This window comes from Balaenoptera musculus, chromosome 15, assembly GCF_009873245.2.
Source record: "Balaenoptera musculus isolate JJ_BM4_2016_0621 chromosome 15, mBalMus1.pri.v3, whole genome shotgun sequence".
NCBI classification, from domain to species: Eukaryota; Metazoa; Chordata; class Mammalia; order Artiodactyla; family Balaenopteridae; genus Balaenoptera; species Balaenoptera musculus.
In genome coordinates this window covers 46,487,234-46,513,642 of record NC_045799.1, presented here as the reverse complement: position 1 = coordinate 46,513,642, position 26,409 = coordinate 46,487,234, and the positions used below count along the sequence as shown (strand labels likewise).

The window sequence follows — 26,409 nt, the reverse complement described above, 5'->3', positions numbered from 1 at the left end:
TATGTTTTTTAAGTGTGTGTTTATTTCACAATGTATTAATATTCTAGGGTATCTATTTAAAATTCTTTCATTATCTGGTTATTCCCTAAAGTTAATAATACAGATACAATGCCGATTAGAGTGGTTTTTAAGGAACGTGTTATATATCCATCTGCAAATATAGTGCAGTGGTGTGAGCACTGGTTCTGAAATCAGACCTGGCAGGTCTGAGTTCTGCTGAACTATCTACTGCTGTGTGACCTGGAGCTTCTTACTTAACCTCTCTGTCCTCAGTTTTCTGGAGAGCATAATGAAACTTTTCTCGTGGGCCTGTTCTGATCTTACATAATCTCTGTTTCTTTTGAAGTGGAAAGGAACCATAGTTCTTCATTAAAATACAATGGAATATGTAAATATACATACAATAATAAAATAATTTAAAATACATAAATTATAAAATGTAGTATATAATTCTTATTTTCTCTGGTCTTAAAAATGCAATAACTATGAAGAAAAATTCATATTAATATCTGTGTGCATAAATCTTGAATTTATTTCTTATCCTCTTGAGATGTGAGTTCCTGGCCAGAATGCCAGATCAGAAAATTCTTCCCTTTTCTCCTTTCCGAGTGATGGTTTTCTTCCTGGAGAATCCTTCATCTTTACATCTTGCGTGGGCTTGCCTTATTTTGGTGGTCACACAATCAGAGTTGCTGGTGTATTCATTTACACCTTCAACAAGAGTGTATCAGAAAGCAAAAGCATTACCTTCACGCTCATGCCAACATTTCAGACGGCTGGTCTTAGCGCTTTTTCAGCCTGAGGTGGAGAAGTGACAGCTCACCCAGGTGGTGATAGGAATCATCACGCCCCCTCTTCCTCCCCAGCTGGGCCCCTCTTTCCTTTGGAAGCTCCCTTGCACATTCTGTCCCAAAGGTCGTTGCAGGCGAGCGTGAGAGAGAGACTGGGTGCCCCTTCCCGCCAACTTTAACTCCAGGGGCTTTCACAAGGTCGTCTTTTCACCACCGTGCCCTCCTTGTACTCTGCCTCCCAATTCTGCTCTGTACTCTCAGTAACGCATAATTTATCCCCTAGAAGGAGCAACAAAGATCGGCCTCCCATGAAAACTGGTATAGTTCTATTCCATTGCCCCCTATTGAAAATCCACCCAGACTGTTCGAATCATGAGTTATCATTTGCCAGTTCAAAGTAGGGCCGCCCACCACTTCCCCTCTGTCACCCATCAGGTCAAGTGCAAAGACTGGTTGTTTCTTATCTGTTAAGTAAACTGAGCTGCTGTGAAGAAGACAGTGACCAGATCTCTTAGCATAATACTGATATCCAGGGGGAAATCCTCAGCTTTTCCACTCTGTTTCTTCCACGTATGCATAGAAACTTCCAAAGAATATATGCGAAATCCCAACTAGATAAAGGAAGCCCCTGCAATGTGTCACCTCCTTCAAAATATTTGCAAAGACTCCGTGAGTTACAGAGCACCTAAGTGGTGGAAATGCATGAGCTCAATGAATCTTTAATGAACCGGGGTTGTCTGACCTCTTAAGCCCGCTGTAGATGACAGATGCCGTGGGTTCCACACACCCTGGGGCTGCCCCCCCCTCCTCCACCAGCCGTCAGGATGTTCTGCGCCAGCAGGACCCCAGCCACCCGCCTGGTCCACTCGGAATGGGACACACTGTCAGACCCAGCGTCGCCCTTACAAAGCCCTTTGCAGTGTTGTTATTCACGGCCCAGGTCCCCCACCCCTCCCCCACCTCACAACCACTTTTTCTCACCTGCTTTTAAACTCTTGCTTGCTTCTAACTCAGCCAGCGATGGAAGAAAATCTATTTCCCTGAGGCGTTCTGGGTTCTTCTCTCTCTCTGCCCCCTCCCTTTCTTTCTCCGTTTCCTTCCCTCTCCATCTTCCCTCTTTGATTTGGCCCCAAATTCACCCAGCTGTCCACAGCGTGATAGTTACACAAGGGCTCACCTCCCTGTAAAATATCCTTGGTCCCTCGGTTTAAACTGCACCAACATGGCAGGAGTATTATTTTATACTGTCGTGTTGGAGGCACACACAGTTTTGGTTACATTTAGGATCGTGTAGAATTTCGTGGGCTAGAAGGGAAAACTAACAGCCAGATCTAACATGTTTCTGTGTTACAAATCTCAGGTATACAACCCATCCTGTGGCTGGACTGGTCTTGTAGTGCCAACTTAATAGTGAACACCAGGTCAAAATACGTAGTAGGAAAACCTGGCCAGAGTGAGGGTGTTCTGCGGTAAATATAGACAGGGCCCAAAAGGAAAGCCCAGTTAGTTTCGGATCAGCAAGCTGATAAAGCTCAGACACTCATCCGTGTATCCGGTCAGGAAACGTTTTGTCACACCCATTGCAGGCCAGGCTCTGTGTGAGGCCCCAGGGTGGGCAGCGTGGGCAGGGTGAACCTGAAGTCCTCCCCCAGGTAAGCCAGGGCATGTAGACTGCCGATGCAAGGAAGGCAAGGCAGAGACGGCCTCGGGCCTGCAGGGACCTCACCTGCCGGGGGGCTGGACCTTCTGCTGGGGCCCAGGTACAACCACAAGCACAGCCCAGTCCAGGGGGCTTCAAAAGCCCTAGTTCCACCCCATCCATGCTAGTAAAATTACTCTGATAAGTATAAGTAATCATATTTTTATACCTAGATTGATTTGTCCCGAAACGAATACATTAATAATCAAAATCTTTGTCTGCTAGCTTTTGTCCTGGGGACTCCCCAAAATATGACTTTGCTTATCCTATGAATTATCTTCATGCTTATATTTTTACTGTTAGCTTATGAAAAAATTACTTACGGGCATTTGCTTGAAGCCAGTGTTATTGGTAACAGTTCTAAATGTTATTGTTACTGGTAATAATAATAATAATAATAATGGATTGTGCATTTTTTTAAAAGAATTTAGATAGGGGGCCTGGCCCAGAAAGAGAGGTGTTACCAGAGATAACTTTTTATTTTCTTTTGGCCATGCTGCGTGGCTTGCTGGATCCCCGACCAGTGCTCGAACTCAGGTCCCTAGCAGTGAGAGCTTGGAGTCCTAACCACTGAACCACCAGGGAGTTCCTGGGATTGTGTATTAAAGTGCCTGGCTTTAGGCCAGGTATATAAGAGTCACGAGATAAACAGGAATTGAATCTAAAAATTATTTACAAAGAAAAAGTGGGAAATGATATAGAAAGAACTCACAATTGCACAAAGATAATGGAAAGAATAATCCCCCCCAGAGTGGACACATGTAAAAGGCAAGGGATCAAACTGGCAAAGAGTAACAGGCTGACTTTGTAACATTGGGTCTTCTTATGTATGTGGAGGAATGTGATTTGACCTGTGACATGTTCTTATTTAGGTAGTAAAAAAATTATAATGAGATTTTATTCTGTTTTGTGGGTAATGAGACAATGTAAGTAAATAATCATATAAAACACGTTTAGATGAAAAATTTTAGATGACATCACATAGGCATGATTTACTATGTGCCCAATATGAGTGTGATTTTGGACCGTTGTTCAGCAGATATGCACACACACACATCCCCGCTGTGGGCAGAGTGTGCTTCACCCCCTTGGGCGGGTGCGGGTGTGGCCGCATGACTTGCTTTGGTCAATGGAACATTAGTGGATGTCTTGCAAGGAGAGGCTTAGAAAGTGTCTGAGCAGTTGTGCTTGCCCGCCTGTGCTCCTGCACAGCTCCCGAAAGAGAATATGCCTCAGGTCACTGTTGGTCCAAAGAGGATGAGAGAGACGTGGTGCAGATCTGACCCCAGCCACAGCTTGGAGCCACATCAGCCAACATCAGCCAGCCCACAGACGTGTAGGCCAACCTGCAACAGGCTTATTGCTGTTTGGCATTGAGTTTGGGGGTAGTTTGTCATGCAGCATTATCGTGGCAATAGCTGACAGTTACAATAACTGAAGTCTCATATTTGGGGGAGGCGTTTCAAATTAAACTAAAAGATAGACAAAACTATTTAGAAGTTAGCATATCTATTAATAAACGTCTAATTTAAATATTAGAGGTTTTATGAAATGTATGGAAGTCCTCATCCTCTCCAGCTGCCTACAATCTGTGGGCAACCCTGGCTAAATAACCCTGCATTGCTGGGGCTTCCATGAGCCTGTATTGAAAAAGCCCATCTCACAGAATAGTTACTAAAAGCCAACGTGAAGGAGAGACTGGAAAAATATGAAACTCTGAGTTGCATGGGGCCTAAGCACTTAAATCTGTTTCACTGAAAATGAATATTGTTTTTGCATGCATATTTTAAAGGGGCAGAAGACCTCAAACCTATGACAGTTTGAGGTTCAAGTTTTGGCTCTCCTGGCAGGCTAGTTCTTTGTTGTGTCAGACCGCCAGGATTCATGTTGCACAGCAGGTGGGAGCCTCAATAATTTAAGCAAAATGTTGGCTCTTTCAGCCAAGGAAAAGGCAGCTCACCCAAGAATGCTGCACTAGCGCGTCTGAATAGGGCGGCAATCAGTCCCCAAATCGGAGCGTCCTAGGGAAGCCAGGAAGGAAGGACCCTGCCCCTGGCTTCCTTGCCCCCTTGGCTTTCCACATTTGAGCAACAGGAAGTAGGGGAGGACTTTCCAGAAGCTCTTAACCTTAGGGAAGCCATCTGAAAGCTATTCTAGTTCCTTTCCTTCTAAACAAGTAAGACAAGCCATTATACGTCCTCTCAATTTTGAATCGAAATAGATTTTTGCATAATTTATTCCACCAAATTGAGTAAGTACACTTGCATTTATTTTGTCTCATAAAATTCCTCTTCATATCATGTTATAAACAGGAAGAAAAAGAGAGGTAGATTCACAAATCTATCATTTTGTGGTAAAATTGTTACAGCTTGCCTGAAATGTGAGCCTACAGCAGTTTCTGTCTTTGTGAAGAGGTAATAATGCCAATTCAGTGTCAAAAACAGCATATAAATCGCATATAATACATCTCACTCATGTAATAGGATCATTGGTCTTAAAACTTATATCATTAGTAGAAGAGCATATGTAATTACTTCTATAATATTTTTAAGAAATATAAATAAATCGTATAGACTGTTACCATCAAAATGCTCTTACACAAGGGAAATCTCTCAAAGTTATTTTGTGATTTTATTTTTCCTCACCAAAAGAATACCTGTCAATCTCTTTTGCTAGGTCTTGACACATTAAATCCTAAAAATCAGAATTTGAATCTTTATAAAATTATCTGTTGCAAAGCAGAATGTTCTAGTCTTTAGTTCTCAAAGAAGGAAAAATGTCCTTGAAATCAACACGATTCAACAATTAAGTATTAAAATATCCGTACCATCATGCACATGACAATTATTTTCACCATTGTCCTTTTCATCACTCAGGAAGAACTTGCATTTATTGCAAACTTTAGCCATTTTTCCCCTTAATAAGTGTAGCAAATAGGGAACAAAAACAAGGTAAAAGGTTTTATTCTCACCAGTTTCATTTAGCATAATTTCAACTTTCAAATTATAGGAACATAAATGAATGTCCTACTTCTGTGTTAAAAGTACTTGACTACTTTGTGGGATGTTGTGTGCCCATTCTGTGCTAAATTATCTTGGTCGCTGTTGCTAGGTAACACCGCTGGCTTCCCACAGCTGAAAAAAAATGAGAGGGTTGGAGGGAGCAATTCGGCATTATTAGCATTTGACTAATAAGGTTGTTGGGGTTTTTTTTAAACTATGTATCTAAGCATTTGTCCCCTTCTCTAGGGAATGTCATCGTCTATGGGAACACAATTGACACGTACACCACGGTGGAGACGCTCTTGAACTTGGGTGTGAGGGGCTCCTACATCCACCTGGTGCAGCACCCACCCACCTCCATCATCACCTGCATCAACAACTACACGGTGGAGGGCGCGGTGGAGGATGTGCTCCGAGCCGCGGGGGTGACCGTCTACCGGGACGCGGTCCTGGCTCAGTGGAACGATGGCCTGAACCCAGACCCCATCCACAGCGCCAGCTTCACCACACCCACCAAGCCCTTCCAGCTCCCCTGCTCCGTAAGTAGGTCCCCAGAACCTCACTCACCACCTTTGGGGGACTTGGGGTCTGAAAGGTGGTAGGTGGTGAATTTATAGTCACAGGGTTTTTTTCCCCTAAACGTTCAGATATTCTATTGCTGAGAAACGAGCCACCCAAACTGAGTGGCCTAAAACAACAACAGCCATTCCATATTCTCTCTCATGGTCCTGGGGCTGGACCGGGCTCCGCCAGCAGTTCTCCCTGGTGGTCTCTCCTGGGGCTGACATCAGACTGGGGTTGGGGCTGGAATCGTCTAGAAGGTGTGTTCACCCACTTGTCCAGCTGCTGGTGTCAGATCAGCTTCAGGTGAGATTTGGACCTGAACACTTACAAACGGCCCCTTCATGGGACTGAGCTTCCCCTCTGCATGGTGGCTGGGTTCCGAAAGCAATGGGACAGAGACAGAGAGAGAGAGACGCAGAGAGAAAGAGAGAGAGAGACAGCATATCTCCTTTCGTGACCTCGCCTCAGAAGTCAAGCCGCATCCTTCCACCGCATTCTGTGCCCTAGAAGCACGTCACTAAGGCAGCCCACACTCAAGGGGAAGGGAACTGGACCCCACCTATTCCTGGGAAGAGTGTCAGGGGGGGCGGCTTTGAAGAGGGCCAGCCCCACTGAGAGCTCCCCATGTCCCGGGTACCACGCTGCACACTTGCAGTGCATTCTGTCCCCTCCTCACAACAGCTCTTTCAAGGGAAGCATCCCCACCTTACAGAGGAGAACACCGTGACTCCACGTCAGCTGAGATCCCAACCCAGGCCAGCAGGGCCTCAAAGTCCATGCTGTGTCGACCTCCTAAGATTCTGGAAACAGCAATAGTGGATCTTCCCCCATGATGTATGGAGAGAGTACTTTGCTTGGGGTCTTGTCACAGCTCAGCTCACACCCTGCTCAGGAGATGAGCAGAAAGCAGGAGGGAGGAAGAGGGGGAAGGGGCCAGTTGATGTGACGGAGAAGCAGGAGACCCCTCCGAGAGAGGGGGCTGCGGTCCGAGTGAGTGCTGCAGCTATGGGGGTCAAGGGCTGTGTTGGCAGTTGGGATAAAGGATGCCAGCAGCATCTAGTGGGCAAGCCGGCTGGGGACCCCCGTGGGGGCTCATAGCAGTCCCTCACCTGGCAGTAGGAGTGGGTCAGCCTAAGTCAGGGCTTCTCACCCAAGGGCCCCTGTGGGCCACCCTCATCCCCCCAGAGTCTGGACTGGAGCTCAAGGCAGACCACCCGCACAGAGGGGGTTTCCCTGCCACCTCTCGTTTCATTCTGACAACCCAGGGGGATTTTGCATTCTGCTCTTCAGTACCTTCCTTTATTCTTCCACTCCACAAACATTTATTGGACACCTACTAGGTCTCAGGCTTAGTCCTAAGTGTGAGGGATATAGCAGTGACAAAGACAGAAAAAGTTCATTTTATTTTAACATAAAAGTGACACCATCTACACATGTATGTCACAATACCTGTATAAGATAGGGAAAATCAACATCTTTTCACCAAAAGTTTCCTCCCAAAATGATGATCGTGGAAGATGTATGCCCAGGTTATCCTGGGCAACTCTGGGGGTGAACACATACCCTGCTTAGGGCGCATGGGTGCAAGAAAACCTCCCCCAATATCCAACTGAATACAGGTTCTGTAGCAGCCCCTGCTGGCCTTCACTCTCCTGTCCAGATCAGAATTGGAATCATGGCAAAGACATCTTGCAGATACTCTCAACTGCCTTGATCCAACTCACCTTCCTGCCCAAACTTCACCCTAAATGGATGAGTCGGACGTTGGCCTGCTGTCCTCAGGTCCTGTCTCCGGCTTCCCCTGCTCTGCTCTGCACCACGATGAGGGGCCTCTACAGAGGACCCTCCCAGCCCCAGTTTCCCCCGACTCTCATCTGTCTCAACAGTAGGTTGGCCAAACTGGCAGGAGATTAGAAACTGGAAGAAGGGAACAGTCAGGGTATTTGTCCCTCCCAATCGTCAGCTTTGGGTGGCATCTCTGCCAGGGAATTAGGAGACTTTTGATGGGCACGAATATATTCACGATCTCCACTGAGGCCATGTGGTCATGGTGTCGTGGGCTGAATTATGTCCCCCCAGAGAGATACGGTCCTAAGAACCAGTACCTGTGGATGTGACCTTATTTGGAAATAGGATCTTTGCAGTTGTAGTCAAGTACAGAGAAGGTCATCCTGGTTTGGGGTGGGTCCTAACTCTAATGATTGGTGCCCTTACATGGAGAGAGAGACTTGATGACAGGGAGGAGGCCCATGAGGAAGAAGGCCCCATGCTGATGGAGGCAGAGGTGGAGTGATGGCAGCCACGGGTCCTGGAGCAGCAGGGATGGCCAGCGACCACCAGCAGCTGAGGAGAGACGAGGACCTCTCTAAAGTTCTCTGTCTAGCTAGACATTTGTCAATTGTATTGATTTTATTTTCCCCCCAAAGAACTGGCTTTTGAGTTTGTTAATTGTCTCCATCGTCTGTCAGTTTTCTCTCTCATTGATTTCCACTCTTAACAATTATGTTCTTTTTTCTGCTTGCTTTGGATCTACTTTGCCTTTCTTTTTCTAGTTCCTTAAGGTAGACCCTTAGGTCATTATTTGTAGAAGCATTTAAAGCAGATGTTCCTACTTCATATTTTCATCCACTATGTACTATTCAGTTGGCATTACAGGAGCACGTGAGTTGTGTTTGAGAGGTCTGAGAGGTCTGTAACTCAGAACACATGCTCCCACGGACAGTGTTGGATTTGCTGATCCGGCGTTCACTCTATTCCACAAACCCCTATGTCCCAAATGTAACCGTAGCATCAATGCCTACGCCAAAACCATATAAAATAATATGATAGAGGTACTGATAGTCTTTAAAACCCAGGAAAACAAGGGCTAGTATATGTATGTGCCCCTTAATAAAAGAGTCGTTTTAAGTAGGAGAAAAACTGGGTAGGTAGAAGAACTTTGCGGGGATGCTAAAGGGGGCTGCTGAGCATTAATGGTCCTGTTTTTCATGCATAATTTCAATTCAAATCAAATGTCTTTCCTATTTTTCTATGAGTGGGAAGTCTGTTTCTATAGAGATGGGAAAGGAGTAGAGGAGAAAAAAAAAAGAGGAATAGAGAGACAGAAAGTTTCAGAGTCAGGGACTCAGAGAAATATATTTTCCTGTGGTCACTGAGCAAGGTTATAAAACAGAAAAAATTTTAAAGAGGTTTGAAAGAAAGAAACTGCCTGGATGAGAGTAATTGGGATAGGATTAGACATCCGAGTGAACAGAGACAGGGAAAAGGGCAAAGGCCCTGCCGGTTCCCTGAGGGAGAAGAAAGGACGTCATAGGGATGGTGGATCTGAGTCCAGTGCTGTCCGATAGAACTATCTGCGATGGTGGAAATGGTCCACGTCTGTGCAGTCTAATATGGCAGCCACCGCCACCTGTAGCTTTTGGGCATTTGAAATAGGCCACCACAACTGAAGGTCTGGATTTTAAATTTTGTTTAATTGTAATTAATTCAGATTTAAATGTATATAGTCACCCGTGACTAGTGACTACTGCAGGCTCATTTGTGGCTCATTCCTCATTGGCGCGCCATTCCTAGGTGTGGGGAAGGGCATGGAAGGGGGTTACCTCTGGCTCAGGACAGCTGATTTCTGTACGTAATGGGGCAAGTGAGGTGGGTAGAGCTGGTGTGTGAAGGAAGCAGGGAGTGTGGTATCCACCAGTATGATGAGGACCCAGGTCATATGTTCATTTCTTAGCATGCTTTTAATAAGGTGGCAAACTGTGTTTAGGTAAAGATAAAAATGATTCAACTTAGCTACTTCAGTGACAGCTGAAGACTTAAAAACAGCTAACTTGGACTGGTTTAATGACTTAACATCAGTATGGAAGATGATCTCCAGATAAGTAAGAGAACGCATTAAAATTTGGGCAGAGAATGGAGGGGCCTGCAGGTACCTTGTAAATCTTCACTGAATCAGCATCTGCCATCCCAGGGCAGGAAGTAACAAGGCAGGAGCCCAAACCTGGTGGGTACCAAGGCGGACGGGGCTTGCATCCTCTCTGGGGCATCCTGCAGGGAGGGACAGGCTTTCTGGGTTTAAAGGGGCAGGAATGGGGCAGCCTGAAGCCTCAAAACTGGACGAAGTGACCCCAAGAAGGAACCTGGCGAGACCTAAGTGTCAGACGCAGGAGAGGAAAATGGAAGGAGGCTGAGAAGGAGCGATTCGAAATGTCCGAGAATGAGGGGAAAGTGGTGTTTATGAATGTAAACCTCCTTACGGGGAAGAACGTGCTCTTGTGGGAGATATTCCACCACGTGGCACCCTCGCCACTGGATGTCTAGATTGAGCAATAAAAAAAAAGAGTGACATTGAGTGATCTTAATTTCTTCTTCGTACCAAAGATACACACACCATTATGACATACTTTTCGTAGATTTAGGTTTTCTTGTGTGCCCCAAGTAATAAAATAGAGACTCTTCACCCTGTTGGGAAGGTACAGTGAAGAGTGATAACTAGAAATAATGTGATTGTTCACTTTGTAGATGTTCTTCAGCTTCTGTGAGAAGAACGTGGATTACGAAACGTTTAGAGCCTTCAACGACGCGTGCCTTGTCTACGACGGCCGACTTGTGATCGACACCAACTTCCACACCAATGACATAGCCATCAGAGCTGCCGGCTCCCTCACCAAGTTCTCCAACAGGTATTACTCAAATGAGTGGACTCACAGCAACTTCAATTCCAAGGAAATTGGCTTCCAGCTGGCAGCAGCGATGCTCAACCTCTTTGACCCGACCCTCGAACCTGTGACTGAGCCGCCGGCTGACCTTGACCGACTCATCCCCATGTACAGGGGAGCCAAGATCAAAGGTATGTAGTGGGCCACCTTCATCCCTGTGATGGAGCCACTGGTTGGATCTGGACCAGCCAGCCCTCTGTTACCTGTAGGTTTGGTGAGGAGGCGCCTGTGTCCCTCAGTGGGTTTGCACAGAGACACAGGAGGGCTCTCTCTTATGTTTAACTATTTATGATGGACTTGATTTTATCACATCAGAATTGATGTGATAAAATTTTTCACATAAGAATGTGATGCTTACTTTACATATAAGGAAACTGAGACTAGGGGATGATCAGTAACTTGCCCAGAGGTCCCTCACAACTGGTGTATGGTTTGATGCCCTGACATCTTACCAAACTTTCATTCTCAATATAAGTTGAGAGGTAAGGAGAACTTCCAAGCCTCCCAGGCTTTGGTCTGCTGTCTGGATGGATAAGCTAGACTATTAGCAGCTGTAAAACGGTCCAGTTTTATCCCCTCAGCTTTATTGACCCCTAAGGAGATCATCATATGAGTGACACAGAACTTTCTTATATTTGGGAGGTGGGAGTTACCCTTGAAAACAGTATCTTTGAATGTTGTGGATCTTCTACCAGAAAAATGCACATGTTTACAAAACTGTATGTTTACTTCCAGAAGGTTGATGGACCAACCCCCATAGTCATCCATGGACCCCTAGGGGGTCTGTGCACCCTAATCCAGTAAACAAAACATCAGGCTAAAGAGACAAAAGCCCTGTATTGCAGTCCTTGTGTTTATCTACCCAACTAAATGGCCTCCGAGAGGTCGTGATCTCCTTCTCACTCTGGATGAGACCTTAGGAAAGGTGGTGGACGTAGGAAAGGAAGACAAGGCATGGGTGTCAGAGGCTGATCAGAGCTAGACCAGGCTCGGGCTTCTAGGGCAAGCTAGAAATAGTAACAGTTTCATAATACGAGTTTTCTAAAGCATTGAACAAGAACTTTGTTGATTTTCCTTATAACATTTACTTTCTTAGTATTTTGGTTACATAGTGGAGGAGGATGGAGAATGGGAACACCACGGCAACATTTGTAGACCAAAGTCTTGGTTGGCTTTAGCAGGCAGAGATTAGAATGCCACAAGTTATGGGAAATCAGGATGCACGGGATCAGCTTGGCCCATCTTGGAACATTGGTGGCTATATTATGGGTTATAACGGCACATTCACGTTGATTTTTATTAAATAAAATAAATCACAGGGTGTTCCTTGCTAATAGAGGTACTTGAGTGGGAAAGTTTGAGTAGCATACACCATGGCAGGCATCTCTGGTTGTCCTGTGGTACAGATGTAAGCCCTGATACCCAGTTGTTACCCGACTGAATTAAAATGTGGAAAACTTGCCATTTCCACCAGGAGGCATCCTCCCTGGGTCGTACCATTATCTGCATATCGCCAAGCCCGCCATCCCAACCCCACTGGAGGTACAAATGGCCCAGTCTGATTTTGTAAGTATTATTCCTGAATTTCATTTTACTTTCAAATATAACACTTTGCTTATGGGGCTAGGGGTGAAATTCTTAATTCAGTCTTTAGTGTAATGTATTGGTTCATGCATCAGAAAGCCATGTGGTAGTTTGGCCCCCAAAACGGCCCCCACTGACTCCCACCCCTTGGTATTCATGTCCTTGTATGGTCCCCTCCCACACTGACTAGGGCTGACCTGTGTGGCCAGCAGACTATTGTGGAAATGACAGTGTGTGACTTCCAAGGCCAGGTCCTGAAAGATAATACAGCTTCCAACTTGCACCCTCCTGGGTCACTGCTGCCATATTGTAAGGTCACCCAGGCGGCCCTTCGGGAGGTTCACGTGGAGAGGGATTGAGGATTTCTCCACCAGCCTGTCGTGTGATGGAGCCACCGTGGAACTGGTCCTCCAGCCTTAGTCCAGCCTTCAGATGATGCAGCCCTGGCCAACATCTTGACTAAAACGTACAGGAGACCATGAGCCAGAATCCCCCAGATAAGCTATTCCCAATTTCTGACTCCCAAAGACTGAGGTTATAAAAATGTATTGTCATTTTAAGCCATTTATTTTTTAGAGCAGTTTTAGGTCCACATCAAAAGTGAGAGGAAGGTACAGAGATTTCCCATATACCCCCTGCCCCCATTCATGCACAGCCTCCCCCATTATCAACATCCCCACCAGGGTGGTAAATTTTTTACAATTGATGAACCTACGTTGATGCATCATTATCACCTAAAGCCCACAGTTTACATTACGGTCCACTCTTGGTGTTGTACATTCTATGGGTTTGGACAAATGTGTAATGACATGTACCCACCATTACGGTATCATGCAGAGTGGTGTCACTGCCCTAAAAACCCCTCTGTTCCACCTATTCATCCCTCCCTCCCCCCCCTCTGCAACTCCTGGCAACCACTGACCTTTTTACTGTCTCCATACTTTTGCCTTTTCCAGAATGTCATAGAGTTGGAATCATACAGCATGTGGCCTTTACAGATTGGCTTCCTTCACTTAATAATTTGCATTTCAGTTCCCTCCATGTCTTTTCGTGGCGTGAGAACCCATTTCTTTTTAGCCCTGAATAGTATTCCACTGTCTGGATGGACCACAGTTTATCCATCCACCTCCTGAAGGACATTAAGCCACTAAGTTTTGAGGTAGCCTGTGATGAATCCATAGATAATTAAAATAACCACCTCTGTGGCAATAGCAAGTAAATTGCTTAGGGTCTGGGATGTCTGTCCAGGTCCCCCTGTTCTCCTGCCCTCCCTGGATGACACAGGAAGGGCCAGCGAGGTGAAGCTGAAGCTGCGTGTGCTTGGGGGTTGGGAGGGGCGTTCCCTGTGTTCAAGGTAACTAGAAAGGACACAGCGTGGTTGGTCGGTTGGTGAGCTTCTCAGGTAAGATTATCGGACATTCGGTCCCAACTGGTGTTTGTTGTCAACTGGGGTTTCCTTTCTGGTGCGTCGTGTTTGCTTTTTCGTCAGTGAGGCAGACGCTGGAGGTTGCCTGCTTCCACTCCCATTTTCTCATCCTGAATTTTTTTGAGGGTTAATGATCTGACTAACTTAAAATAAGCACATCTCCCAGATTTCCTTGAGAATGAGGTCAGCCATGTGGCAGGTCCTGGCCAATGAGATGTAGTAGAAGCTGCTGGAAAATTCCATAAGGGGGAGCAGACTCCAGATGTCCCAGGCTCCTGGCCCCTCACCCTCTCTCTTCGGGAAGTCAGAATCCCAGCTCTTCCGTCGACTTCCCATGGACTTTGGACAAGTTATCAACTCCTCTGCATTTCTGGGGTTATTAGGGATCACATATAAAATAACACTGCCTTCAAGGAATAAAACAGGTGACCCATCAGTGGTAGATGTTGTCAATTATAGTTCCAGAAAAATAATGAAACCTGGTTCTTCCAAGGAAAGGATGGATGCTGTGTGTTTAAAACTTATTTCCCTTGGGCCTTTCCCAGATTCTTTCAGGTGTGTCCTGTATCCACAGTCTGATGCAAAATGTTCTTACAAGTCAAGAAAGGACCGTAGCGAATGGTGCTTCAGTCTCCACTGCTGTGTAACAAAACTTAGGGACACGAAGCAGCCATTGGATTCCACTCACAGATTCTGTGGGTCAGGAATTCGGACAGTACACGGTGGGAATGGGTTCAAAAGCTAGGAAATACGGGACTTGGTTTCACACAGAACCAGATTCTTCAAGGACAGTGTGTGATTTCTGATATGCAGTGTCATTTATTTATGAACCACTGGTTCTCTCTCGGCATAAAGTCAGAGGAGGAGCCAAAGGGAGTTTTCGATAATGAGAGTTTTGATAAGAATGGAACTTGAATAGCTTCTTTGGCTGGTGCTGTGACCGTATTTGAGCAGGAACCCTGACTGTAATTAACCGTTTTGCCAGGTGGGCCTCCTTTTTAATTAGTACAGAAGATCTAAACTGATTTTTTTTTTCCCATTTTATTCACCAAGAAAAAAAAAATGTAGGATGGTTCCATGGCAATCTTTTGGATTTGGAATTAATTTGATTAAGTGAAATTGTTGCCAAAATGGTCAGGCAGTCGCCTAAATATGGCCAGTGGATCGAGAATGGAGCCCATTGAGCAGTATTTCACTAGAGAAACTAAATTACTGTTCTTGCAGCAAATGTAGTACAGATGAATCTCATCAGACTCTTGCAGCACTCATGCGTCGGGATTTTAAGTAAGGAGATGCTTTAGTAATTCATGAGGTAACCCGACAAAAGGAAGACAGGGGACCCCAAGTCGTCTACATAATGAATGGATCCGCAGATTCCAGTCCGCATGCTTTGTTGGCTTATCCTCCGTGGAATAAAGAAATTTGTCACAACAAACTCTGCCTGGGTACCATTAAATGTAAAATTGTGTATTCATCGTGGGAGCTGGGAACCTGGTTTCTTGCACGCCGAGTCTGATTACCCCTGGGTCTTCTGTTTGGCGTGAATTCCAGAGCCATATTCCAATCTTTGTCAAAATCGTAAAGGAGCTCAAAAGGATAATTATATTCAGGAAAAAAGGAAGAGAGAAAAAAAAAAAAAAAAACCACATCAGAACCCGTTACTCTGTCAAAATTTTAAACTCAACACCCAAATCTCCTAACAATTTATTCATATACTTAAAGGAAGAAACTAGCCACATCCCACAGAATTGGAAAGTGTATGAAATCATCATCATCGTTAGCCCAGAATCCCTCACCGGGTGGCAGGGCTGGAAGCTGCCTTAAGTCCTTGTTTAGTGGAGTGATTTTCTGGGAGGATAAGCAGAAAGGCTCCTGGACTTCACTGGATTTTCCCATCTGTCAGCAACAGTGACTGGGAATGACCTCAGAAATTTAGATAAGTCTGCCCAGCCCCACAGGGGTAACTTGTGTCTGAGAAACCCATCTGTAGGCGACTTGTCTTTCATGTCAATGCAAACTATTCTGATGCCACATGCCCAGGACGGCCCCCTGGTTATGTGATCGCAGTGCCAGATCTCATTAACAATGGTCACGGTCACTTCCAGAGTCAAGATGTGCTGTCTTTGCACCACTGGGCATTTCTTTCCTCCGTGTGCCTTTAAATTCAACCTTTAAATTAAAAAGTAAGGCCAACTCCCCTCCACCAAATAAACAGACCCATGACGACACATCACTGGAAACGATGCTGACGACACAGCCCCTGTGGAACAGGGTGACCTCAGAGGGCGCGTGACGCTGAGACACCAGGCACGGAGTCACCGTGGCCCTCGAGTTGAGGTGCTCAGTATCCACTGAATAAGCCCCCAAATACAAGTGCTTGTGAGCAGAGGGTGGGATATTCAGTGAAACCCTTTGCCAAGTCAAAAATATTGTCAGCCACGTGGCTGGATCCCGAGATGTACCCCTCTGATGCCTGAGTTCCCTTCCTTAATCACTCAGCATAAAGGAATGTCAAAGAGGAAGAGGAGGGTCCACAACCTTGTGGGATCTGCTGTCCACTGAGGCCAGGGAAACCTGGTGCTAAAACTATGCCAGAACTGTGGCCAGTGCCCCCTCTCCCAGACCCCCAGCCGCCCCGCCAGCAAGGCCAGAGAGCAGCCCCTCCCCCAGACACTCATTCCACTTCACCAAGGCACCCCTGACTGCGAAGGGGCCTCCCCAGGGTCAGCTTTACTTGGTGGCTCATCATATCAAATGCTATTTCTGAATTAAATACACACAGAGCTATGAGAGTGACGAACGCGCCCGTTGCGAGCATCTCTAAGAATAAATACAAGACTTTAAAGACCATTTGAGTTTGGCACCAGCAGCTTTAGTCTTAGCCCCCTCCATTAACATTTTGTTAAAATGTTGACACAAAAACAAATAAACGATACCGCTTATTTTTATGAAAATAGAATGATTCCCTACAAATTATAAAACATTATAAATTTTTATACTATACTTCTATAGTATAAAATGTACTGGGAACATATTTTCCTGTTATGAAATAACTCACCAATAATTTCTATTGGATGCATTGCATCCCATTGTGTGCATATACCATTGTTGCGTTAGATAATACCTTACTGGGTGTTTTTTTAAACACTTTGCTATGGAGGTAGATTTCCTCTCTGTATCCATCCGTCTCTATGATGCTGGGCCTCATGCACCTCCCTGGGGTGCTGTCCCCCACCCCCTTCCTAAGCTGTGTTTGTTCTGTCCCCCAATCTCGTGCATATCCTTGGGGCTGGCCCAGGACTTACCTGGCATCCCTCCTGTATGTCTCACCTTGTGCCTTTATAGTTGGCCGGTTCCTCCTCAGGGCTTAGTCACGTGATACACAAACACCCACCAGTTGCTTCAATTTACTTAAAAATCCAGTTAATCCGTGTGTCCTTGTTTAGACAAAGTCCCCAGGGGATGTCCGGGACTCAGTAAATGTTTGGGATCAGTGCAGTTCAACTTGCCCTGGATTTCTAAATGCCACATTCAAGTTCAGAGCAAAAGCTTAAATCTATATGCACTCAGGAGAGATTTACTGAGTGTTACTGTGTACTGAGTTCAGAGTCCAGGGGCAAAGTCTGTGGTTTCAGCCACCACCAGCCAAACCCAAGTTTGTCCACGGATGTTCTGTTTGTTGCTGGAGCCGGTGGGAAGCGTGTCTCTGGCTCCTCAGTCGGTGGCCATCAGGGGCTGAAATAGAAAAAGTGGTCGTGACTGGGGTAGAGGGGCATCTTTCCTTGTCGTTTGGGTTCACATGGTGGTTTAGCCAGTTTCTAGGGGACATAAAGCCATGAATCTACACCTTTCACAATTTACAAACTAACAAGTAGCCCACAGAATGGTATGTATATTTCCCGTGAACTTGAACCTTCTTCCCGGGAACAGACCCTACCAAACAGTTGAACCTCCGCAAACCCAGCTGTCAGGGATTCACCTTTTTCCTTGTTTCCTTTGTTCAAGTAGAACTTTAAAAACTGAAATTCCTTTTGCGCACGTTTGACTAGGAGGTTCTTCTCAAAATGGTGCTGTGAAAAAATTAAAGTTAACAGTCTTTTGACACCGCGCAGGAGAGAATAGACCCAGTTCCACCTACTGGCTGTGCCAGGTATTGAATAACGGAGAATTGACCGTAACCTAGCAACTAATTTAGAAACGTGGAGCGATATAATCACAGTGTCAAATACCCTGAGGAACTTTCAGTCATCAGATTCAAACACATGGTTTCTGACACGTGCTTATCTTCAGTCGAGTTTGGTCAATATCTACTACTGTGATTTGCAACAGGCGATAAGCTCTAACCTGTCCATTATATTTGAAAAATAAATTGCTATGATAAAGTTCCCAAAGTCCAGAAATGTTTCTAACGTTGTTTTTCTGATGCACTCCTCCGCCAGGGTTCAGAAATAGTAACAGGTAACGTGAAGAACGGGACTTACTTCCGAATCCACACTAACAAGTACAAGATGGTGGAAACCATCACGTGCCTTTCCAAAGTGCCTTTCCCTGCCTCCAACTACATCCGCCTGTTCGGCCAGCACGAGCAAGTCCTCAACAACCTGTGCACTCGGTACAAGGACGGGCTGGTCCCAGACCTCTACAGGTGAGCTGAGCGTTGCCCTTTCCCGGGGGTTGGGGGGTGGGGGGAATGCAGACACAGGCCATGGATGTCTTGTGAATGAGGGAGGTGTTTTGTAATGCGCCAGGAAGTACACGGGAACCCCTGGGAGAAGCTAGAGCTTCTCAACAGTGAAGAGTATGAGATCCACCAGCACTGGAGAGGCCCACGGAGAAGAGCACAGGCTCTTGGTGTGTCCACAAGTGGCCGCACGGCCATGCACAGGCCTGGGTCCCAGACACATCCGTGCATGGCCTCCATGCCACAGATGATATTCAAGTGTCTCTTGAGACACAGGCTGCTAAGAGCAGTGGTCAGAAACGTAAGAGGTCGATTTGGGGGCAGGATGGAGGTACCTGGTCCTGGGGGGAGTTCCAGCACCACGGACAGGCTGTCTGTGACCCCAGCCTCCTCCTCACGGCACGTGCTCAAGCAGAGGGGGCGACCGTTTGCCTAAGACGTTGGGAAGGAATTCTGCTCCAGCAGGTTGGTTAGACTGGGGGCTCTAGATCCCAGTCTTTCAAGTTCAGAGACACTCTCTTGTCCGATACCTCTAGGAAGCCTAGAACTGTAGAGTAGAAATCCACTTCTGGATGCAGTCTGCTGCTTAGAAAGGTTAAGAGAGTTTCCGCTATCCACAAAACAAGATGGTGACAAATAGACATAGGACATAAGTCATAGAATTCAGGGTCCTCAGTACCTGGGGCGGGGGGACAGTCAGGGTCAGAAGCAATCTCTCTTCCGTCTTAAAATCGTTTTTAAATTGTAGAATACATCATAGAAACAAAAAAAATAAATCAAACATGTACGTACACTTTAAAGGATAATAGTACTGGAAAGCTATGTGCCTTACTTCAAAGTCCCTGTCTGATCACACCCCCTCCGTCTGCTGGGAGGTCACCACTACCCTGCAGTTTAGGTTAATCATTCCCTTTCTTTCCTGTAAAGTAGGGATCAGCAAACTTTCCCTATAAAGGTCCGGATGGTAAATAGCTTGGGGACCACACGACTTCTGTCACATGTACTAAAGTCTGCCACCGTGCCGTGAAAGCCGCCACGGACCATCCATAAACAAAGGGACGTGGCTGCATGCCAGTAAAACTTTGTACTGAAACGGGTACCAGGCCAACCCTTGTTTCAAAGGTGTGCCACGTACAGTATATGGTTTCCTAAATGATGCACTGGTTTGTTCTGCCTACTTTTGAATCAGTTCTGTGGCCCCTGGAGAAAGCCAGCCCTCCGTTTGGGGCCCCGTTTGCGAGCCTGCTCGTGGCAATGCGTGTAGCTGGAGTTTGTGTGTTTTCCCTGCTCTATGGAATTCCATGTGTAAGATAACTGTGTCACAGCTCCTCCGTCCATTTTCCTGTTGATTGATGTTCATACTGTTCCAGTTTGGTGCCATTGGCATCGTGGGCACACCTCCTGTGCAGGAATTTCTCTCGGGTGTACTAGGTGATGCCCAAATGTTCCCCACGGTAGCAGTGTCTGTTCCCCTCCCTCCAGCAGGCCATGAGAGCCCTCCGCAGCCCTGGCAGTCCTCGGCACTGTTCAGCTTGAACATTTGGCCACCCTGGTGGTGTGGAAAGGTGTCTACCCAGGGTTTCAGTGTTCCCTTCCCTGATTTCTAATGCAGTTTAGTGCCTTTTCATTTGTTTGTGGGCCATTCATGGTAGTTTCTGGGGAAATGCCTGTTTATGACATTTGTCCCTTTTTGGGGGCAGGGGTCGTCTTCTCTTACTAACTCACAGGAATTGTTCATATATTCTGGATACAAACTTGGTTGTTTACGTTTCCTTCGTATGTCTTCTTCCATTCTGAGGCTTGTCTTTTCACTTTCTTTATGGTGTCAGTTAACAGATATTCTTCATTTTAACGTCATCTGTCTTTTTCTGGATGTCTTAGATATTTTTGTCCCTTTGCTCTTCCAATAGTTTTACAGTAAACTTGTGACGCTCCATGAAATCCCCACTGGATTTGATAGGAAATGCATTAAACCTTAGATCAATTACGTAAGAGTTGACATCTTTGATATTAATTTTAGTATCATAACATACTAGTTAACCCTTGAACTATAGTGTCAATATAGTCGAAAGTCGAAAGTCTGAGTATAACTCACCTTCTGCCCTCTGTGTCTGTGGTTCCACATCCTCGGATTCAACTAAGGGCCGATCAACCAAGCATGGATCGTGTAGTACTATAGTATTTACTACTGAAAAAAATTTGTGTGTAAGTGGACCCACGCAGTTCAAACCACAATTGTTCAAGGGTCAGCTGTGTAGATCTTGATTGATGTGGGTCTGTTTAATATCTTTCGATAAAGATTTATCATTTTCTCCATCAATGGCTTGCTTAATTTTTGTTTGATATGATCCAAAGTTCTTTACATTTTTATTGCTGTTGTAAATATCATTTTCTTACTGATTGCTTCTATATAGTGTATAGAAATGCGCTTTTTTATGGTTTTGAATTCTGCAAATTTGCTAAACTCCCTCATTCATTCAAATAATTTCCCTGTAGGTTCTTTTAGATTTTCCACACAAAAAAATTATATCATCCGCAAATAATGACAGTTTTGCTTGTTTCTTCTTTTTAAATCTTTGTAACTTTTATTTCTTTTTCCTGTCTTACTTCAATGGCTAAGATTTGTGGTAAAATTTGGGATAGAAGTAGTGAGGGATGACACTCTGGCCTCATTCTTAATTTTAAAGGGAATTCGTTCAATATTAAGTGTGTGACGTTTGCCATACATATTTTTGTAGACACCCTTTATCAGGATAAGGAAGTTTCTTTTTATTACTGGCTTGCTAAGCATTTTTATCATGCACAGATTTTTATTTTTTCCCAGAAAGAGTACTTAACTTTTGAAACCTTTTATGTGTGAGGATATCTTCCTATATGTTTCCCATTATAAACTACATTTTGATAAAGTATCAAATTCCTTGATCATAGGCTTCCCCTCCTCAGATCTTTGTAGACATGACTCCAATATTTATTTAAAATAAAGAAAAATACAAGTATTTAGAAAGTGAATTCATTTGTTCCTCAGCTTGTGGGTAGGATTTTATCGTTGCTCTTAATCTTACGCAAAATATTTGAGTTAGAGGGGAATCAGTTGTTCGTCAAAGAACATTTTTATGGGAGCTATGTATTAAGAGTCTTCTCTGAAAAGAAATTGTTTTCAAATTTGACCAAATTCAGTTTGTTTTCCCTGAGAAGAAGAGATGCTGAAAGAGACAGACCTTGTGAGCTTGAGACCACTGGTCTGGGCACAGCTGTTAACTGAGGACAGTAATAATTTTAAAAGTGAATTTGATTTGCTAGGAGTGAATATTTGGGATGGCAAAATGGGACAACACTGGCTATTAGGACGTGCCAACTGACATCTGTAAGAAAGGGGACAGGGGGATGGTGGCTGATCGTGTTCTAGCGTGGTACCCAGGGCGCCGCCAGGCCCCGCCCGCCCCTCCCGGATGCCTGTTAGCGCACAAGCGGCTGCGGCCACGTTCTTTCCAAGTGCCACGAAACGCTGCCAGGGCCCGTGCTGACTCTTGGCCCGGCACTGCTCGCCCTCTCTGTTGTCAGACCGACTGGCAAGGCTCTTTCCAAGCAGGCAGGCTGAATGGTTTAGCTGATTTTGGCCGAGATATGATGACCGATTGTTTCCCTGACCTCGGCAGCACCAGCAACATCTCTTGTTCAAATCTGGGCGCGTTCCCATCTGTCGCATCTGGGGGTACCTTCCTCCAGGCTGGCAGGGCTGACCGTTAATCAGCCGCTCTGTCTTCTGCAAGACAGACATGACCTCAAGGTCAAGTTCCTCTCCGGGTTCAGAGAAACCCTCTGGATCCTTTCTCTCCACTTCCCTCAATCTCTTCTCACCCCATCAAGGGCCAGGACAGAGGAGGTGCTGGTGGCCCCAGTGGGAGTTGTGGCAGCCACGCAGGCAGACGCTGTAGCAGCCGAGGCCTGGCCAGCCGTGGCTCTGGCTGCCTGCGGACAGGCTCCCTTGGAGCCGTTTGGGGACACGTGGTAGCTGCCGAGCGGTCAGCCGCTGTGATACCCAGGCCGACAGCTGTCACAGGACAGCAGTGCCGCTGAGGGTCTGGAGCCAGGCTGGCTTGGCTTCTACCTCTGTTTCATCCTTTGTCTTCCCCTTGGCGCTCCAGTGCAAACCACTGGTGATGGAGAGAATCAGTTCACCACTGGTGACTGTGTGTGTGCGTGCGTGTGAATGTGTGTGCCTTTGTGTGTGAGTGTGTCTGTTAGTGTGTGTGAAAGAGAGAGAAATAAATTGATGGGTTGGCGGATTTAGCACTTTGGAAAAAGAATGGAGTCCCTGTAATTCATCTGTTCCTTTCTGAACCAACCAGCATTGAAAGTCACATAACAAATGCGTTAGAAAATGGACTTTTCCGCAATCTTCCCCTCGGAGCACCTGTGCCCTGCAGTGTCCCACGCACACGTGCACACGCCTGTCACAGCCCCTGCAGCTCCCACCCACCCCCTTTGATGATGTTTAGAAGGAGCAGCTCCTTCCCTCCACCTGCTGGTGCTGCTTCGCCCTCAGACACTGGGGCAGAAGCAGCTTCCATGGGGGTGCCAGGAAGTCGGAAATGGGAACCGTGCATGGAGAGGAAGGGGAGGCCGAGGCGGGTCCCTGCGAAGTCCCCATCACGGGGCTCTAACAAGGCCTGTCCCGTGTCCTCCCTGCTTCCTTACCTCTGCCTCATCTTCATTTACGCCACTTAGCGGTGGCCCTGCAAAGAAAAGCTCCTGCCTACCGACTTCCTCCGCACCATGGCCTTAATTAACAGTCTGTAGCATCCTTTATCCTCACGGCGTGAATAGGTCTTGCCCCGGCTTCTTTGTGTGAGCCCATCAGATACTCATAAACCTTGATTAAATCACCTCTTCTCACATCTTAACGTGCTCAGCTCTCAAAGGCTGCCCTCGCCCGGCCCTCTCCTCCTGCGAGCGCTGCGTCCCCCTCCATGCTTCCCAAATGCTCGGATGCCTATTTTTAATGGGTAAGTGCTGCTGTGCACAGTGTTCTAAATGGGATTTGAGCAGGCCCTTTAAAAGGCTGCCGTTACCTTTTTTGAACCACGAAGCCCAAGGAGTGACTCCCTTGGGAAAGCTGCTGTGCGCCATCTCTGTCTTCAGAGAAGCCAAGTAGGACGCTGCCAGCCCGCGCAGCCTCCTAATTCCCTTATTAGACTCAATTGGAATCATTTAATCATGACTTACGTGTTTTTCAGTTCCCCTGTAGTCAGTGGCCTTGTGCTATGCCCAGTAGAATATCACACACTAAATTCTAGGTGCCCATTTTTCCAGACTTATCGAAATTTTATTGAACTATGGCTGCCCACTCCAACTTGGCAATTTTTTGGTGCATACCTAAAATTTGTTGGATAATAGTTCTCCCAAGATGCAACTTTCCCTGTTGGCTGCTTACCGAGTCACCCACCTGCCTTTCTGGAGACCCTTTAGATCAGTGTTCCTGTCCGTCTTTCATTTCAGATAATGCCAATTCCATTTCATAGCCTTATAAAGAATCCTTTTACAAGTGATTTGCTAAAATCAAAATCCATCCTCTTGGGACTTCCCTGGTGGTCCAGTGGTTAAGACTCCGTGCTCCCAATGCAGGGGGCCCAGGTTCGATCCTTGTTCGGGGAACTAGATCCCGTATGCCACAACTAAAGATCCCGCATGCCACAACTAAAGATCCCGCATGCCACAACTAAAAATCCCACATGCCACAATGAAGATCCCTCGTGACTAAGACCTGGCACAGCCAAATAAATAAGTAAATAAATAGATAAATATTTAAAAAAATCCATCCGCTTCATTTTGCTTCCCCGTTATTTAACTCTATTTCTCCACCATTGTGCACGTTCACACACTTCACCTGGGGCTCCTCACTGGTCATTCCCTGGCCTCCTTGATCCAAGAGGCAACTCCTTGCCCACTGGTTTTCTCACACAATCATATTGCGTGTGAGGCTGAACCCATATTTTGGAACATCCCTCATTACTGAGATGGTCAACCTTAGGTCTCAAAGTATAGACCAATGAAGGGGCCAAATTCCATTTAACACAACCTATGTCCATTTTTATTTGTAATATTGCTCTGACTAAAAGACTAGGATTCTTTTTTTCTAGTATATGTCACCTCCCTCCTTCCCACAGTGCCATTGTGTGGCCTTAACCTTTCCTGGGATGAAGGGCAAGATTATTTTAAGCAGTCCTGAAGTCATGGCCAGAACGTGTCCCTTCAGACATTCATCCCAAGATGATAACGTGCAGGAAAAACAAACGCAGGCGTGCACACGGTCAGGGCTGAATGTTAAGGTAATGACCCTGGAGCAGTGCTTTGAGTCTGGAGCTTTTCTTTTTCATCACTTACCCAATGTGTTCCAACAATTTGCCTCATTCGTCATGAAATTATAGTTTGGCATATTATCTCAACATTTATCAGAAAGGCCTGGATTGAGATTTTTTTATGGTTTTGAGGTATCAGGAAGGTACATTTTCTTATTTCAAGTGCCTCAGTCTCATTCATGTTAGTGAGAATCTTTGCCTTGAGGACAGTGCCCATAAGTGAGTGAAAGAAAAGTGCGTATCCCATCTCACAGCCAAGATTCATTTCAATGTTAAAGGCTTTTATTAATGAGAATGTGTAAAGACTCATCAAGCGCATGCAGTGCCCATTCCCATCAGTCTAAAGTGAAGGATGGGGGCTTCCCTGGTGGCACAGTGGTTAAGAATCCACCTGCCAATGCAGGGGATATGGGTTCAAGTCCTGGTCTGGGAAGATCCCACATGCCGCGGAGCAACTAAGCCCGTGAGCCACAACTACTGAGCCTGCGCTCTAGAGCCTGTGAGCCACAACTACTGAGCCCGCGTGCCACAACTACTGAAGCCCACGCGCCTAGAGCCCGTGCTCTGCAACAAGAGAAGCCACTGTAATGAGAAGCCCGCGCACCACAGCGAAGAGTAGCCTCTGCTCGCCGCAACTAGAGAAAGCCCGTGCACAGCAATGAAGACCCAATGCAGCCAGAAATAAATAAGTAAATAAATTACTTTAAAAAATAAATAAAGTGAAGGATGAGGGACGGGAATGCATGTTTCTTCACCTGCCTGGTTCCATGTGAATGCCCGTGTCCTTATGTCACCGCCTCTGAGCAGGCATCACCATCTCCTGAAACAAAGGAGCTTGACAGTCTCCCTACTATAAGAGAAAACGATTGCTTTCAGTATCTGAAGGGAAACAGCGATATTTAAATCACATCTTAGTACCTGGGGGAGATGCCTGCAGCACAGAGATCCAGCATCCTAGACAGCGTGCTGCAATGTGGCCCATACGCGGGACAGTTCACGTGATGTGGGACACATAACTCACGTATGCGTCTGTTGGACCACATCTACAATATTATGAAAATTTTCAAACTTTTCCCCTAGCTGTATAAAAATAAACAAACACTTCATGGCGAAACCACCACTGCCATCTGTAAGCTCTAGATAGCCCCCCATCTCCACAGCTGCCAAACAAGCCACCGTTTCTGTCACACTTGCCTGTACACTCGTGGTATATATCCTAAGGGCATTTGGTGTGAAAACCCAACACTGCGTAAGAGTGAATCCTTACTTCTCCTTCCTAGAGTGGAAAGGATGCTAGACTGAGACGGGTTCAATTTCTGCGCTGTTGTTTGTTAGCCTTGCAAACTTGGGCAAGACATTTAATCTCGCTGAGCATCCTCTTCCTCATCTCTGAAGTGGAGATATCACCAACGATCAGACTGTCCACATCACAGGATAAAAGCAGATGATGGTGCGGAAGTATTTAAAAGACGTAAAGTAATATACAAGTGCCAAGTTTCGTCATTACTTTAGCTCAAGTGTTCACGTTCCCTCCAAGTCCATATTAGCCTTCATAGAGAGGCAGACTCTTTCAGCCTTTTACACA

The 26,409-nt window shown here is 46.0% G+C and overlaps 1 protein-coding gene across 1 annotated transcript in view; it reads left to right on the top strand.

Annotated features, from left to right (window-relative positions):
- The window catches only part of CFAP61 (cilia and flagella associated protein 61), a 254,354-nt gene that overhangs the window by 187,641 nt on the left and 40,304 nt on the right, over positions 1-26,409 (top strand). Inside the window, exons 22-25 of the mRNA XM_036824605.1 lie at positions 5,739-6,031; positions 10,578-10,905; positions 12,249-12,340; positions 18,224-18,429. Coding sequence (XP_036680500.1) covers positions 5,739-6,031; positions 10,578-10,905; positions 12,249-12,340; positions 18,224-18,429 — 919 coding nt within the window. The remainder of the gene's footprint in view (positions 1-5,738; positions 6,032-10,577; positions 10,906-12,248; positions 12,341-18,223; positions 18,430-26,409) is intronic.